The sequence below is a fragment of the Sinocyclocheilus rhinocerous genome, unplaced genomic scaffold, assembly GCF_001515625.1.
Source record: "Sinocyclocheilus rhinocerous isolate Xijiao unplaced genomic scaffold, SAMN03320098_v1.1 scaffold2849, whole genome shotgun sequence".
Taxonomy (NCBI): Eukaryota; Metazoa; Chordata; class Actinopteri; order Cypriniformes; family Cyprinidae; genus Sinocyclocheilus; species Sinocyclocheilus rhinocerous.
Window position 1 is genome coordinate 559,833 of NW_015642055.1, and position 16,902 is coordinate 576,734.

At 37.4% G+C, this 16,902-nt stretch overlaps 3 protein-coding genes across 5 annotated transcripts in view; 2 read left to right on the forward strand and 1 right to left on the reverse strand.

The window, feature by feature from the left end:
- The window catches only part of LOC107755560 (sterile alpha motif domain-containing protein 9-like), a 4,522-nt gene extending 3,560 nt beyond the window's left edge, over positions 1–962 (forward strand). Inside the window, exon 3 of the mRNA XM_016572429.1 lies at positions 342–962. Within this exon, the coding sequence (XP_016427915.1) occupies positions 342–962 (621 nt within the window). The remainder of the gene's footprint in view (positions 1–341) is intronic.
- A 2,474-nt stretch (positions 963–3,436) lies between these two features.
- LOC107755588 (protein Njmu-R1-like) lies at positions 3,437–8,764 on the reverse strand. 3 transcript variants are annotated; one of them, XM_016572477.1, is made up of 10 exons: positions 8,430–8,764; positions 7,770–7,844; positions 7,321–7,446; positions 5,620–5,748; positions 5,413–5,470; positions 5,156–5,275; positions 4,980–5,044; positions 4,762–4,889; positions 4,572–4,675; positions 3,437–3,678 (listed from the first exon to the last, which is right to left on the reverse strand). In XM_016572477.1, the coding sequence occupies exons 1-10, from the start codon at positions 8,576–8,578 to the stop codon at positions 3,460–3,462; spliced, it is 1,173 nt and encodes a 390-aa protein (XP_016427963.1). In that variant the 5' UTR covers positions 8,579–8,764; the 3' UTR covers positions 3,437–3,459. The 3 variants fall into 3 exon arrangements, with proteins under 3 accessions (XP_016427963.1, XP_016427965.1, XP_016427964.1); XM_016572479.1 differs by lacking the exon at positions 7,770–7,844; XM_016572478.1 differs by lacking the exon at positions 7,770–7,844 and having other exon boundaries at positions 5,377–5,470.
- Positions 8,765–11,217: 2,453 nt separating this feature from the next.
- Positions 11,218–14,449, forward strand: LOC107755589 (40S ribosomal protein S15a-like). Its single transcript, XM_016572480.1, has 4 exons — positions 11,218–11,306; positions 11,925–12,062; positions 12,337–12,416; positions 14,345–14,449. The coding sequence occupies exons 2-4, from the start codon at positions 11,930–11,932 to the stop codon at positions 14,432–14,434; spliced, it is 303 nt and encodes a 100-aa protein (XP_016427966.1). The 5' UTR covers positions 11,218–11,306; positions 11,925–11,929; the 3' UTR covers positions 14,435–14,449.
- Positions 14,450–16,902: the final 2,453 nt, after the last annotated feature.

The following is a 16,902-nucleotide window of genomic DNA, read 5'->3' on the forward strand; positions in this document are numbered from 1 at the left end:
ACAACCTCTCTCCAGCAGAAAAGAAGCTCTTCTCAAAGAAAGCAGGGAGTCTCAAGCTGAAGTTTGAACCAGAGTTTATACTCACTTTTGTGCTCATGAGTGAAGAGTTTGAACAGTCTTACATCACAGGCTTTGTTGAAAACCTGCTGAAGGAAATTGATCATTCATCTCTTCAGACACAGTTGATCAACTTTGTGGCACTGATGAACAGCCACATTGAGAATTCATACCTGTCTGTATCCCACTGTGAGGCATTCCTAGGTTTAGGAATCCACTTGGACAAATTTGATAAAATGGCCAAACCGTCAACATCCACATGGATTGATGAAGTTCGACACCAGACATTCGAAAATTCCTTAAGTGAACAGGCTAGGTTTTTTTTCATACAGCTAAAATCCAGTGAGACGCATATCGACTCTGTGAGAATAATTCATCATTTGATAGCTAAGGAGATCCTGAAGCAGCTCTCCAGTTATCAGAGCCAAAGTGAAATAGCAAGGAGTCTGCTTCAGGACAAAGTGCTGTTTGACCACAGATTTGGAAGGGATGACTTGCGAAAGTTTGTCAGAGATCTGTTTATCAAACGCACCAAAAAAAGCAAGGGAGATCCAAATGACAGCTGGTTTTCTCCTTTAATAGAGCATGTTAGGGAGACAGAAGATGTGGAGAAAGCCATTGACCTTTTAAAGCTAGCTTACACTCGTTTTGATGAGGATGCATTTGTTGCTCAACAGCTTGCACGGCTGCTTAATGAAAACAAAAATTTTGAGGAAGCTGAGATTTGGGCTAAAAGAGCCAAGTCTCATCTTCCTCAGCACATATACATACTTGACACACTGGGACAAGTATACAAAAAGTGGTTCTACAGCAAACATGATGCCATATGTAAGAAAAATGCTGATATTCAACCAGAGGACATCACTGATATCATTGATACTGCCAAAAGTTTCATGGCCTTTTAAAAGGAATGAAAAACAGCATCAGAATTGCCCTGGAATGTGTTTCTGAGGATCTTGCTCGCTTTCAAAATTTCACTTCTGAGGAAGAGGAGGAGTTGGCTGAAGGAGAGCCTGAAACAGTCAATAATCCAAGAAAATGGCTCCTCAGGAAAAGTGCTGTGTATGCCAAGTTATTTTTTCATGACATTCAAGAGGATGAGGCTTCTGATGCAAACATAGTTTCCCCATTAATGAGACAAATGAAAATTTTCCAACTTGGAGGTGGTAATGTTACAACAATTCTTTACCTGCTCTCTGATAATAATAAGCAAAGAGCTGGAGCAAAGCTTGAGAAAATAATTAACCTATTTCCAGTTGACCTGAACAAGGATCTCGACCAGACAGAGCTCATAAACTTCATCTTCTGTCAGATAGTGCTCTCCTGTGCTTCACCTGGCTCTGGAAAGCTTCTTTCCATTGAAGAACTTCAAAATCTCGCATTAGATGTTTAAAGTGGATTAATTAAAACAGAATAAAAACTACAACTTTGCCTGTGTTAATTCACAATGTGTTATTTTAATTCTTGCATGAATTCAAGAATCAAGGTTAAATTAACAGCGAGTCAAAGCACAGTTGAACATTTCTCGTTTATACAAGTTCACACAAATGAAATGTTCCTGGAAAAAAATTACTCACAGTACAGTCATGTCAAATCTAAGCAAGAAGATAAACCATACATTATAATTATACACATTATCGCCATTTACAGCTGGGTCAATATATACATGATGTTTAAGGAATAGGTTTCTCACAATTCTGTTATTTTTAAACATTACATTTACAACCAAGTTTATGATTATCAGACGTTTTGTTTGTCTTTGGTAACAAAAATTCTGAAATAGCAAACAAGAACATAAATCAAAGGAATTATAAAGTGAAAAAGAATAGATGAAACTGCATACCTGCTCCTTTCACTCTTATTTTGGCCAGAGGACTCCTCCAATACAAGAAGTGACGTTGTTATGAATGCAATAAAAGCACTTCAAAGATACTCTGAGATTAAATCTACTTCCTCGAGAAAAGGCAGGATTTTCACCCACTTCTTCCTTGGAAAAGCAAGGGGTCTCAATAAAATAGTGCACAAGACCACAATTGAAAAATTCTGCAAGGGAACCCTCATATTATCTAATTAAGCACTTTACCACAAAAAAAAAACAAAACTAAAAAATAATGATAAAATGGACAATGCAAGTCATAGTATGGTAGATCATAGCGGAGTGTTAATAGGATATTTGCGTACGGAGTGAAACCATGCTTGAAACCGCAATTGAGAGTTTCCCAAAAGATGAGTTTATAAATATATTCAAACATACCAATCAAATGATAAAAAGGATCATTATAAGCAAGCTGCATGATATGAATTATGTGTATTGAATAATGTGCATCTGAATTTGTTTTGAATTTTTATCTTAATGGTGTTTTTTTTTTACACTAGTCTCATAAAACTGTTTTGAGAGAATATTATTTAATGTTAAAAATCTTTATTTAGAATCAAACATTGCAGTGGTGGTCGTGTATACAGCAAATGGATTATAACGTTATTTTATTGGTATGTTAAATCATATTTTTTCAAGACAATTTTTTTTTTTTGCTTTAATTTGTAGGTACATAACATAACTAAGTTCATATAAGTATAAGATATATTGTTATTTAGTGACACTTCCTTGACAATGCAAGTCATAGTATGGTAGATCATAGCGGAGTGTTAATAGGATATTTGCGTACGCAGAGCTTCATGATTATGTGACTAGCTTTCTAATTCGAGTTGCTATTTCTGTAAATCTAGGACTGCCAGTTTTAAAAATCACACATCTTCAAAACAATGACTGCTGCACAATAGAGACTATATCCTAGAATCAGTTGTCACATATAAACAGTACTGTTAATATATACACATTATTGAGAAAAATGATTTAAAGTTTAATCACATGTATTTTCATTGGTCCATTTAATAGAATCTATTTAGTTTATAATTTTTATGCAGCCAAATCAACATACAGCAGCACATCATAGCATAATCTTTTTCAACCTTCTCTGCTGAACCTCTACACACACGAAGATGGACTATACTTAGTGTTTCAATTCAAGTTTGTTGAAGTTAAAATGCAAACCACACTGCTATGATTATGGCTGTTAAATAGGAATTCTGGGCAGCCGCCTCCAAGGTGCTCTCAGACAGGTGAGTGTATGTACAGTAACACTGTGGTGTCAGTACAGCGTGCCCTGAGCGTGCTCCCCGAGGAACTCCTCCAGCACGTTTATGATGCCACAGGCCTCAGGAAGGCTGCTGTGCTCGGCCCGCGCGTTCTGCAGCAGCACGTCCCCGTTTCCACAGCTCTGCAGGAACAGACAGCAGCGAAACAGAGCGTAGTGGCTCATTTCTGCCTGACGGATGAAGCGCTTCAGGGTGTTCATGTCGTGCTCTCAGACAGGTGAGTGTATGTACAGTAACACTGTGGTGTCAGTACAGCGTGCCCTGAGCGTGCTCCCTGAGGAACTCCTCCAGCACGTTTATGATGCCACAGGCCTCAGGAAGGCTGCTGTGCTCGGCCCGCGCATTCTGCAGCAGCACGTCCCCGTTTCCACAGCTCTGCAGGAACAGACAGCAGCGAAACAGAGCGTAGTGGCTCATTTCTGCCTGACGGATGAAGCGCTTCAGGTTGTTCATGTCCTGAATGGCCTGCATGGAGAAACAATGTGCATTTTGAAGACAGTCACAATGAGGTAACTGGCATTTCTGAATGTGACCACTCTTAAGTCAGTTCAGTACTATACAGAAAATAAAGTTTCTTTATTTAATAATACTAGTTAATGCTTTTTTTTTTTTAAACGCAAGCTAATACTTAATATAATACTTTAAAAGTTAAGAATTTCTTTTTTGACGTAACATTTGACATATCCTCATTAATTTATATTGTGAGCAGATGTTTACATCATACTAGATTTAGATAATTAAATCAAGACACAGATTATCAGCAACAAAATACAAGTGTTATATGCAAGATCTGGAAACCAGAGAGCAGACAGTTACCAGTAACACTCAAAATTAGAAAGTAACTCAAATTAATCTAATGCATTTAAATGGGTAGTCATCCTCATGTCATTCTGAAACTGTATGATTTTCTTTCCTCCCTGAAACACAAAAGACATTTTGAAGAATGTTGGTAATAAACAATTTCAGTTACCACTATCTTCCATTGTATGGACAAAAAAATTAAAATAAAACCAAAAATACAACAGAAGTCAACATCAAACAAATCCTGTTTAGTTATCAGCATTCTCCAAAATATCTTCTTTCGTGTTCTGCAGAAGAAAGAAATGCATACAGGTTTGTATGCTAAACGTTACTTTTTCAGAAATGCTATCTTAATGGCAAAGAAAATTATTGATGGGAGGAAACGTCTGTTTTATAAGTGTATTATTACACACTTTTTAAATTATAAGTAAGTATAAGTAAATATATAAATATAGGTGAGCAAGCAACAAAAATCAGTGCCTGCCATACAAATGTTAAATGTTTTGTCTGGATGCCAGGTTACTATTATACACAGAAAGCTTCAGAAGCAAATTAACCTTAAGTTTAAAGTTCTCCAGGATTTGGCGGAGAAGGAAAGGGTTAAAGCGCTCCGCAGCATTGAGGAAGGCCTGGATCCAGTCATCGCAGAACCGGTTACTGACTGCAGGGATATCAACACAACATTATCAAAATAAGACATTTGTAAAATAACAACATCTGTACATTTAGTGGACTGATGCTGCTGACCTTCGTTGGTGAGTGTAGGTGGGCTGGTGGAGCAGTCGATGATCAGACTGCTGTGAGAGTCCTCTGAAATGGCCTTACAGAGGGAGGCTTCCTGAACTAGACCCTGCAGGCTTGCTGCTTTGATAAATCTAATAAGACAATTAATCAAGTTGTAATGGCTATCAGTTTTTAAAACCATAAAAATGTAGCAGCTATTAAGATAAAGTTGTTTCGCTTACCTTGCTATATCTGCTTTTGTCTTCTCATCTGCCCCTGTGACCTCGAAAAGCTTGTGACTCAAAGCCTGCAGCAGAGAAGTAGTTCATTTACCATTTCACATAATACAGTATGTTACTGCTTTCAAATATGACTCTATAAAACTAAAAATCTGATCTAGACAGCAGTGGTTTCTTACAGCATGCAGAAGGTACCCGACGTTCGCCTGCACCAGCTGAACCACTCTGTGAATGTGCATAACTGACTCTTCATACCAGCGGATCACGTAGGGCCTGACTTGTGTCTCCAAATTCTGCATCTGTAGCCAGAGGTTGCCAACAATATTTACAGCAAACGGATATAAAAAGCAGTGTGCTTGCAGATATATCTTCAAAAAACTGGACAGATTTCAACATGTACATTATTTCCATTGTCAGTGGCAAAAACTGTCCTCACCTCTGGAGTCAAACAACCCTGCAGACCCTGGACGTACTTGTCCAGCTCAATTCTAAACGTTTGTAGAGTTAAAGAAAATGTGTTAAATATCCTATTAAGAGAACAGCATGCTTGATTACAATGGTAATTTGATAACATTCCATTCTTCAGTGCACAATGCAGTATTTCCTACAGTTTAATGGTCAGTCATTTGTGATTTAAGGATATAGATTCAGGCCCTTCTCTGATCCTCCGAGAAGACACACCACCCAGCCGTTGCCATCAGCCTCAGGCTGTTCTGGAGATTTCTCCTGCTCCAGCAGACAGCAGTAACAGCCCACCGCTTGCTCAGGGATGCTTGAACACAAACAAACATCGAATCCATTGTAATATTGTTCTGAATGACAATGAGATATGGTTTGGCTATTTGTGACCCTGGACCACAAAACCAGTCATAAGGGTCAATTTTTTGAAATTGAGATTTATACATCACATAAAAGTTGAATAAATGGTTTGTTAGGATATGACAATATCTGGCTGAGATATAACTATTTGAAAATCTGGAATCTGAGGGTGCAAAAATATCAAAATATTGAGAAAATCGCCTTTAAAGTTGTCCAAATGAAGTTCTTAGCAATGCATATTACTAATCAAAAGTTTTTATATATTTACAGTAGGAAATTTACAATATATCTTCATGGAACATGATCTTTACTTAATATCCTAATGATTTTTGGCATCAAAGAAGAATCGATCATTTTGACCCATACAATGTTTTTTTTGCTATTGTTCCAAATATACCCGTGCTACGTATGACAGGTTTTGTGGTCCAGGGTCACATTTAATTTTGCACTGAAGTAATGCAAATGTTTTAATACTATATTATTTAAAAAACAGTCTTCACTTTTCTGAAATATGAAAATAAATATGAAAGTGTTATTTTAGTACTATTTAAATAGTATTATTTATTTATATTTTGAATGAGCTTTTATTTTGATATTCTCCGTTTATTTTAAAGTTGTAGTAATTTTGTTATGGGCTTTTCTATTCTTTTTAATATTTCTATTTAGCTCAAATTAATTTTTGTTTCAGTTTTAGTACTTCTACTTAAAATTACATATTTCAGATAGTTGCCAAAGCAACATTTCTAATTTTCATTTTATGTTTTTCATTTAAAACATTGTTTTTCATCTAGTATATTTATTTTATTTCAGTTTTATTTGAATTAGCGAAAACATGTTTCAATAGTTTTAGTTTTAAAGTCCCCCTGCAGTCACTAATTTTGAAAATAATGTCTTAAACAGCTTGAATATGACTCTACACCCTTACCTTATTTAGTATATGCGAATATACAAATTAGTCCCTATCTATTCTACACTCAATCACTCCCACTATAGGATATTGGAATAATTCAGCCATATATGTTTGAACAAGAAACTAATTCAGGAGAAGAAGATGAAGAGTGAATTATACAGGGTCAGCTACAAGTCGATGTATCAAACTTTCATCTACAGTGTCGGATATCATTAGCTTTTGGCTTGATTACATTATCAAACAGCTAATAATGTGTTGCTAATGATACATATATCATGTTCCCCTTCGCCATCTCTGACAGCTACTTTCTAAAAATCAACATCCTTAGGTAGAAACGCTTTGCCAATAATATGGAAAGCCCAAACCCAGAAGCTGATGAGACTGATTACATGTTTGTGACGGTAAGAAACGGGCTGTTTCAAACGCATTTTTGGCACTGTCTTTGGTACACTGCAGTTTTAAGGAGAAAATGCTCAACAATGGTGTTGACTGATGAATTTGCATATGGTTTGTCTTTAAGCATATTAAAAACATCAGACAGACATGTAAACAATGTTAAAAACTTGATTTTCACCACAGGGGGACTTTAATAATAACAACACTGATACGATGTACCTTAGCTCCACAGTGGCAATGTTCCCCATACCCCCTAGCAAAGCACCCTTGCTCAGCCTGCGCGAGATGTAGCTTCGCAGCTCCGGCTCGGCCTCGGGTGGCAAGCTGGCATCCAGCAGCGTGAGACTTTAAGAGTGGAAAATATGTGTTAAACTAGAATATCAACAAGGAAATACAGGCGGACAGATAAGCAGTCAATGAAGCAATGATGTTCACAGAACCACCGGCGGCACCTAGCAGAGATACATACCAACAGAAATACACAGTTTGATGTTAGACAGATTAGTTCAATGGTTATGAATGATGTGAGCAAGCCAACATGATGAAAAGCCAGACGCAGAATCCTGAGTGTGTGTTTTTTTTTTGACTGAAGCCATGATTTTTCTTCCATCACAACACTGAAAGCCACTGAACTGAAATGATTGAGATGATGGATGTTCCCTTTTTACCTAAAGTCTTCCTGACTTGTGGTTGAGTCTGATCTCCTCTGGCTCCAGGCCACACTCTCTCCAAAAGCCTCAGATCTGGGTAGTTTGATAATGCATTTAATACTTAACAAGTAATAATATGTTAAGGTCTCCCGGGGTTCTCACTAGCCTACATGACCATGTGCTGTGTTTTACAGTGTCTTACATACATGATTTAAGTCTCCATATACTGATCCAAGATACAGTCATATGATTTCATTGGACTAACCCAATAGGCCTACATGACCATGTACTGTGTTTTACAGTGTCTTACATACATTTCAGTCTCCATATACTGATCCAAGATACAGTCATATGATTTCATTGGACTAACCCAATATTGTGAACCATGCTTCAAATTAAAGATATTCCTGGTTTGTTCTGCAGTGTCATGCAAGTGCAAGCTTAATTCATATAAGCAAACGAATCGTTCATTTTACCTCATAAACGTCGAAAAACGCAAAAGACTAGCTAGACCTAACTATGCATGCTTAAATCCCATACACTCCTTCATATGCGGTATAAAAGGGAAAAATATTCCTAAAACAACTAGCACTTTGCAGAGCATCCTGCATTTGGAAAGCCTCCTTAGCATAACGTTACCTAATGCAATAATATAGTTTCAATTGGAAACCACTGCACCTTGTGTTCTGGTAGTAGTATATGGCATAGTAGCTGTTAATCTGTTGTATGTTCTGGCTGTATCCGGCGATCTCTTCGTTGTCGAAGTCTACATCCCTTTCATCCACGTCTATGGACTCCTGGAAGGAAGAGGTCTGGGATGTAAACATGTCTCTGCAGCGCCAAAAGAAGACGAGCGACACTGATATCTGCTACGGATTGCGTGCTATTACGATAACTATCAAATTTCAGTCCCAAAGATGTTAATGCATTGAAGCCGTGTAACAATTTTGTTTAAAAATCGATTTAAATGCTACGTGACATTTAACTAAAGTCACAGTAGTGACAACGATACTGCTACGCATGCGCTGTAATTGTGTTTCGTTCGTGAACAAATCGGTGTTTTGAATGAATCTTTTAAGCGAACGAATCATTTGTGTTCACTCTCATGCACTGACTCACATTTTCATCCTACAGGTACGATAACTATCAAATTTCAGTCCCAAAGATGTTAATGCATTGAAGCCGTGTAACTATTTTGTTTAAAAATCGATTTAAATGCTACGTGACATTTAACTAAAGTCATAGTAGTGACAACGATACTGCTACGCATGCGCTGTAATTGTGTTTCGTTCGTGAACAAATCGGTGTTTTGAATGAATCTTTTAAGCGAACGAATCATTTGTGTTCACTCTCATGCACTGACTCACATTTTCATCCTACAGTCATAGAAATAATCAAACCATATCATTGATTGGACCAGGATTGGACCTATTTATCATATACGCCCATTCACTGGACAAGTGTTTTGAGTCTGATCGAGTCGGAAAGTCAATCTTGCTCAGGTAATTAAGGACGAATTGTGTAAAATAACTGTTGACCACAAAATGATGTAAATGATGAAGAACATTTGATGTATGTAAATAATACAAGAAGGCTGAAACCAATTTATTATTATTATTATTAGGTTACTTTTTTTTTTAGTTATGCCCAGACAATTGTAGGGGAAATGCTTTGTTGTCATTTGTGGGGAAAACGTTCATGATATTTAAACACTCTCTTAATAATAGTAATTAACATATTAATTGTCTTTAATACATTTGTAGACACGTATATTCTAATAATAATATAATAAAGTACAGCCAGGCGTTTTTAGTTGTCTTTAACGAATCGGTTGCAAATTAAATAACACACAAAAGATGCTTTTTTATTGAATGGTATGTGAACAAAATAGACAACACAGATAAATCCAATAAGTTTCAAACATTTAAGTACACTAACAATGGATGACAGTATGTTTTAAAATAACACACAAAAGACTCTTGTTGCCACCTACTGCCGCAATGATGTAACATGATGTGATTTCTTTTTGGTGAATGGATTCAAAAGATTCGATTCACTTGAATGAATCAAAGCGTCACTACTACGCATGCGTTTTAGAGGTTTGCGGGTAAGCGCGCCAAACAACAGATCTGCACTGCAGCTCTGACATTATAGTTTACTGCATAACTTTTAAACATGCCGTCAAATGTTGAAATAAAAGCAGTTTTGCGTGACTTGCCTTACCTCACGCAGCGTGCAAAGGAGTTGAGCGGTTCGGACGGGACAGTGATCCGTCAGCAGGACACGTTTTTCAAAGTGCCCGCAGGACGCCTGAAACTCAGGGACTTCCAGGATGGGACAGGACAGCTGATCTTCTATGAGAGGCCAGATACAGAAGGACCCAAGCTGTCTAATTACTCCATAACCCCTACCAACGACCCACAAGGGCTAGTCAAGGTTCTGACGGATGCACTGGGGCAAGTGGGGCAGGTGAAGAAGGAGAGGAGGCTGTACATGGTGGGACAAACCAGGGTGCATGTTGACTGTGTGGAGGGCCTGGGGGACTTCATGGAGCTGGAGGTGGTGATGAAAGAGCAGCAGAGCAGAGAAGAAGGAGTGGCCATCGCAAATCAGCTCATGCTGGACCTGGGAGTGAAGGAGGAGGATCTGATAGACGGCGCCTACATGGACCTCCTTCTGAAGAACCAGCAAAATGGACATGCACCATAGACTCTGACCAGATGTGGTCCACTGTAAAGCACTTAAAGCCTTCTATCAAAGATAGACTTGTTTACCCTAACACTGCTTCCTCTGACATCAAGACATTAAATGTTTCTGTTTTTTTTTTGCATAGTTTCTCCTTTTGTACTGCTTTACAAAATCTGTTGAGATTAAAAGCATGATCTGAAATAAACAACACAAAAAACAATGTGCATAGATCGTGCTTGGTCTGTTTTTAAGATAGATAGATAGATAGGTGTTACGCATGTTTTGTAACTTTTTTTGTTTCTCTGTGTTGAATTTTAAGGGACAACCTCTTATAGATGACAGCAAATTGGACCATAACCAAAAAGTAAAATTCTTGGGGCAAAAATAGATAGATAGATAGATAGATAGATAGATAGAATACAAATATATATATAAAAATTTTTTATCATCTATCTATCTATTTATTAAAAGTATATAAATAGAAATGTAACTAAAAATAAATGGTGAATATTAGCGCATATAAAAATGTTATAAACAAAAGTAAAGAGTTAGGGATAAGGTCAGGTGTAGTGAGACTGGAAACAATGTGTAGCAATGAATAGTACAGGTAGTGACTGAATACTGGATTCCAAATTGATTATAAAGAGAGAAAGCCAACAAGAAAACGTTGGTGAATGCTATGCAAATACTGTCTTTAGTTCGAGGACTGAACATACAGATGTTTCGTGAGACGCTCCAAACAAGTAGGTGGCAGTCAAACAGATGATTCCGCGTGCAGCGTCCTTCTGTGTTCTCGCGAGACTACATATTTCCCTAATCGCACCGCGCGCCTCTCTTCCTTCCTCTTTCCGCCATATTGCAGAACTGGTAAGGTTCAGAATCGCTACAATGCGTGTATAATCTGTTGAAAATCGCGGACATCGTTACGTATCATCCACATGTAGACAGAAATATATGTATATGAGAAGCCAAAACGCCAGGTTTATGAGTCATTTGGTGAATCGTGTCTGTATAAACAGTTATATTTCCCTGATATTCACGGCTGTCTTAACGTGTCCACCATTCAGTGTCACTCCACTTTCTGAGGGACAGACACGGATAACCCGAGTCAAACCAAAGCACTCCAGCAGTCCGCTGCATTACTTTAACCACTAATATATGGTATTATGAAACAGTAAGGTTCATGGTGAAGAAAAACTCTTTAATTCGCGAACTATTCCACGCACTGCCAGAACGTTAATCATAACGCATAGCTCAGGAGAAAATTATAACCACAGTTTTAACTTCTAATCATGTAACAAAGTTTTCGGTGTTCGGTTTCCAAGAATGTGTGATTGAACGTTTAGTCTTTCATACAGCCGCTTTGTCGATATGTACCTGGCTTTTGAGTAGCGTTTGGCTCGTGACTGGTAAGATGAGGCTGTGTAACGGATATTTTAACTATATTTATTATGTGATAAATCGCATGATTTTTTTTCTCTGCAGGTATCATGGTGCGCATGAACGTTCTCGCTGATGCACTGAAAAGCATCAACAATGCTGAGAAACGTGGGAAACGCCAGGTTCTCCTCAGACCCTGCTCTAAAGTCATAGTGCGCTTTCTTACTGTGATGATGAAGCACGGTGAGTGAGTTATGAGCTTTTCTGTGTGCGAGTTTGACATAGGATTCTGCCCTAGTGTGTTGAGAAAAGAATATTTCATCCAGTGTCGTTCGGAGCCTTTACGATTGACTTCTGTTGAACCTGGAAGATGTTACCCAGAACGAAAGCGTCTGTTCATACATTCATGAGAATGAATGAATGACAATTTGCATTTTTGAGAAAACTATCCCTTTTAAAGCAATTCAATCATATCTCGTGAAACAAGCTGCTCAATCTCGTTGTGTGGTCTTTGCAGGTTACATTGGCGAATTTGAGATCATTGATGATCACAGAGCCGGGAAAATTGTAGTCAATCTAACAGGGAGGTTGAACAAGGTAAGTGGTTTAATAAATTTATGCTCACAATAAATGTCAAAAATTATGAGAGTTGTGCGTTTAGTAACAGCTAAAGGGCTTTCTTAGCCCGGTAGAACGTAGTCTACTATATTCGTAAAAATATAGAACTAGGAGTGCCGTATTGCTTTTATTAAACAGTTACGGTGTAATGAAAATATTAAGTACATTATGAAATTGTTGTAATACTAGTTTATTTAATAGGGGTGGGGGAATCTTAAGGCACCTCATGATCCGATTCCAAAAGGATTTTTCATCTACGTTTTTTTTTTGAGATTACTGACTTCGAGATATATCAGATCTATTTTTGCATTTTTATTAAAATAAAATGCGCACAAATAAACCGTTCTACTTCGTAACATTTGTGATTTAAAATTTAGCCTACTTTTTTGAAATAATTACTAATTATTAAGAAGCTAAATATGGCTTCAAAACATACAAACAAATATAAACTATATTCTAGTGATATTTTTGACAGCGGCAAGTCTAATACAGGCTAAACTAGGCTGCATTCACACTAATGGACAGATCTATTTTAACACTTCAGATGTTTTGTCCTGTCCTTAAAACATAACTGAATGTGTTTTTATAAATTTCACATCATAAAAGCATTTTGAGATGCAAGTACATTTAACTTGGAGTTACGCACAACCGCATGTTCTTAGGAATGAACGCACACAAAGCGCATTGAGCGTTTGAAAGCAGCCGTCTGTCATTGAGCTTTGTGTGTCCAATATATACGGCACTCCAAATGGCATAAATGATGCCTTCGTAGAGCATTTTGGGAAAATACTGAAACACCAAACTGATTTCTCTCATTGCATATCCATAACTTATTCAACCATGATACGTTATGCACTTATTGAAATAATTACTAATTAAGAAGCTAAATATGGCTTCAAAACATACAAACAAATATAAACTATATTACTTCTAGTGATATTTTTGACAGCGGCAAGTCTAATACAGGCTAAACTAGGCTGCATTCACACTAATGGACAGATCTATTTTAACACTTCAGATGTTTTGTCCTGTCCTTAAAACATAACTGAATGTGTTTTTATAAATTTCACATCATAAAAGCATTTTGAGATGCAAGTACATTTAACTTGGAGTTACGCACAACCGCATGTTCTTAGGAATGAACGCACACAAAGCGCACTGAGCGTTTGAAAGCAGCCGTCTGTCATTGAGCTTTGTGTGTCCAATATATACGGCACTCCAAATGGCATAAATGATGCCTTCGTAGAGCATTTTGGGAAAATACTGAAACACCAAACTGATTTCTCTCATTGCATATCCATAACTTATTCAACCATGATACGTTATGCACTTATTCAGTGTTGTGTGTTTGGGTGTAATTGGGAGCAAGCACAATACGGCTGTATCTAGCGCACGTATGCGCAATTACAAACAAAACGTACAAAAAAGCTCAGAATTGTTGAAGAGAACATCGCAATGCATTGAAGAATCTATTTTTTTGCTCCCACCCCTAATATTTCATCATTAAGGTAGGAGATATTGTGATTGTAGTCTCAGCTAACAGACATCGTTAGGCAAAAGGCACAACTGATTTTAAAAGAATAATTTTCAGAACATCATAATGGCAAGCCTTGTTGAATTGGTCCTACAGGTTCTGTGTCATATTAATGAGTTCATATTGAATACATCTATTCATTTAGCAGGTGCTTTTATCCAAATCAACTTAAAAGTGAGGGATACAATGAGCGATTTATCTTGCGTAGACAATAACATAAGTGCTAGCAATACAAAGTTTCAAACATCGTCCAGAATAGTACAAGCTAGAAAATGGTGGGATATGAGTACAGACGCACTCTGTTTTTGACTACTGATATTATATGTGCGTCAAGCACTCAAACGGTTCTCTGAACAATTTATCTGTGATGCAGTGTGGCGTCATCAGCCCACGGTTCGATGTGCAGTTGAAGGATCTGGAGAAGTGGCAAAACAACCTTCTCCCATCCAGACAGTTCGGGTGAGTAATTACCAGTGTCTACCAAAAATGTTTTAAACTATTTTTGAGCATTTCACTACTTTTATATTTACTTTGAATATGGAGTACAGTAACCTTGTATCAGTGACTGTTTGGCCTTCATTTTGTGTAACTGCAATATCCGATATACAAGATGTAAAATTGGTCTTTGATGTCCCTAGAGTCACAGTATGTGAAGTTTTAGCTCAGAATAACCCACATATATATTTTTTATAGATTATAGGTAGAAAATCTGGAATCCAAAGAGGAGACATCACTGTTTTCTACACCTCTCACCTGCCTTTGCTGTGAGGTCTGTTCTTCTCCGGAGGAAGTCATGCTGGAAGCAGGGGCTTATTTTCTGACTTTAAGAGTATATAATTAATGCTGACTGAGATTTGGTGTAGGCTTAACAACTTTTGGTTTTTCTGATTCACTAGGGGAGAGAGCAGCAAGTCAACATCTATCTCCGTTTCTTCTTGAAAACAAGATAGTTTGAGGAAAAGGTTTTGAAAACAGATATTTTGAAGAAAAGGTTTCAGCTCTGCATGGCTAAAATCATACCGTTTCAAAGCCGCTGACTTTGTAATATGCAACAAAACCAGTTTGTATTAAATCCAGCCACCCTTTCTTCCTCTTGGGCATCTATAATAACTTTTCTTTCAAGTATGGAAGCTGTAATATCAGACGTGTGTTCGCTGCTGAAGACAGACAGTAATCAGGTCCAGGCCATTGCCCCTGCTGGCTAAGGGCTTATTTGATGACTGTAGATGTTGGGTGTTCAGGCCCATTTGGCCGTTCGTCTCTGTGTGACGGGACCTTTTCTGTGGGCTGATGGGTATTGCTTTGAATCTCACAGATGCCACTGCTGTAATGAGCAGCAGCCTATATGCTTGTTCCTTTGACTGGGCTCCCGTGATGCTTTAATGGTTTTTCACAATGCCCTGCTGATGTAGAGGTGAACGGTCCACCCAAAACATGTCAGTCACCATTTAATGCTCATAATTACATCATTAATCAAACTTAATGCTCTATGATTAAAGTGACATTTCCCTGATTCATATCCTCTGTGCATACATTAGCTACGTGACGCTAACAAAATCATAGCTTATGTCGTTAAATTCTGAACCAGAGGACATGTAGCTTGAGAGTGTGTTTCATAAGCTAATGATTACATCAATTTAGGTTTGGTCATGCTGTTAACAGAGAATGAAGCCTTCATATGTTTCAAGGAAGTTAGTTGCCCCTCCTTCATAGGATCCCTTAAAGAAATATATAGTGGTCTTCATTCTGCCTGTAAATAAATCCCGAAATGGCAGTCAGTTTGCTTAAACATTCATCTTAAGGCTCTTTCACTTCACCTATGAATGGTCTATTCACACCAAAAGTGCCAAACGTGTATGTAAAGTTATTTATTTATTTAATTTTTTAACCTTTTATTGCATATATACAACAAACGACAGTTTAAAGAACAATAGAACATTTTTTATCATAACTATTCTCCATTTAATGCTCATAATTACATCATTAATCAAACTTAATGCTCTATGATTAAAGTGACATTTCCCTGATTCATATCCTCTGTGCATACATTAGCTACGTGACGCTAACAAAATCATAGCTTATGTGGTTAAATTCTGAACCAGAGGACATGTAGCTTGAGAGTGTGTTTCATAAGCTAATGTTTACATCAATTTAGGTTTGGTCATGCTGTTAACAGAGAATGAAGCCTTCATATGTTTCAGAAATATGAATGATGGCAAAAAATGATGTTAGATTACTTTTAAAAATGAAATTAAACCTCCAGTAGTCAGCGAAAAGTCTTTATGAGTGAGTCATTATTCATTCAAACGATTCATTCAAAACAGCTGAGTCATTCTGGAACGAAACTGCTGTATAGCTTGGAGACGCACAAATGTTCTGCTATTTGGAGCTATATTCTTGGGCAAAATAGAGCAGAAACAGACAATATTGTCTCTAAAATGTAAGTTAACTTAATATTAACCTTGTTTATTAAACTGTTGTAGGCCTATGAAATCACGATTTGCAATCAAGCTTATATTAAGGAAAATCAGCACTTCTGCTCGTGTATTGCCTAACTATCATATTTTATAAATGTAAAAAAAAGAAGAAGCTAATACAGTGACATTTTTTGCCATTATATCTTGAATTTTAGATTTTGGCCACATTTTTGCCCCAAGCCCCCGTTCAGAATCTCTCAGTGTCCCACTCCTTGTAGGCTACTATTGAATACTGTATATACATTGAAACAGTTTCCCGAGATTAACATTAGTGAGCAATCTTGATGTAGTGTTGCTCAATAATTGAACAGGACAAAGGTTCCCATCTAGACCTGAGCTCCCATCCATCACTCACCAGCTGTGATCCCCTGAGCATTGCCTGTTCTGTCTAGCAGCTGCAGTCCTTCCTGCCGTGACAACCAGCTTACCGGAGGAGAGGAGTCAAAGAGGAGAC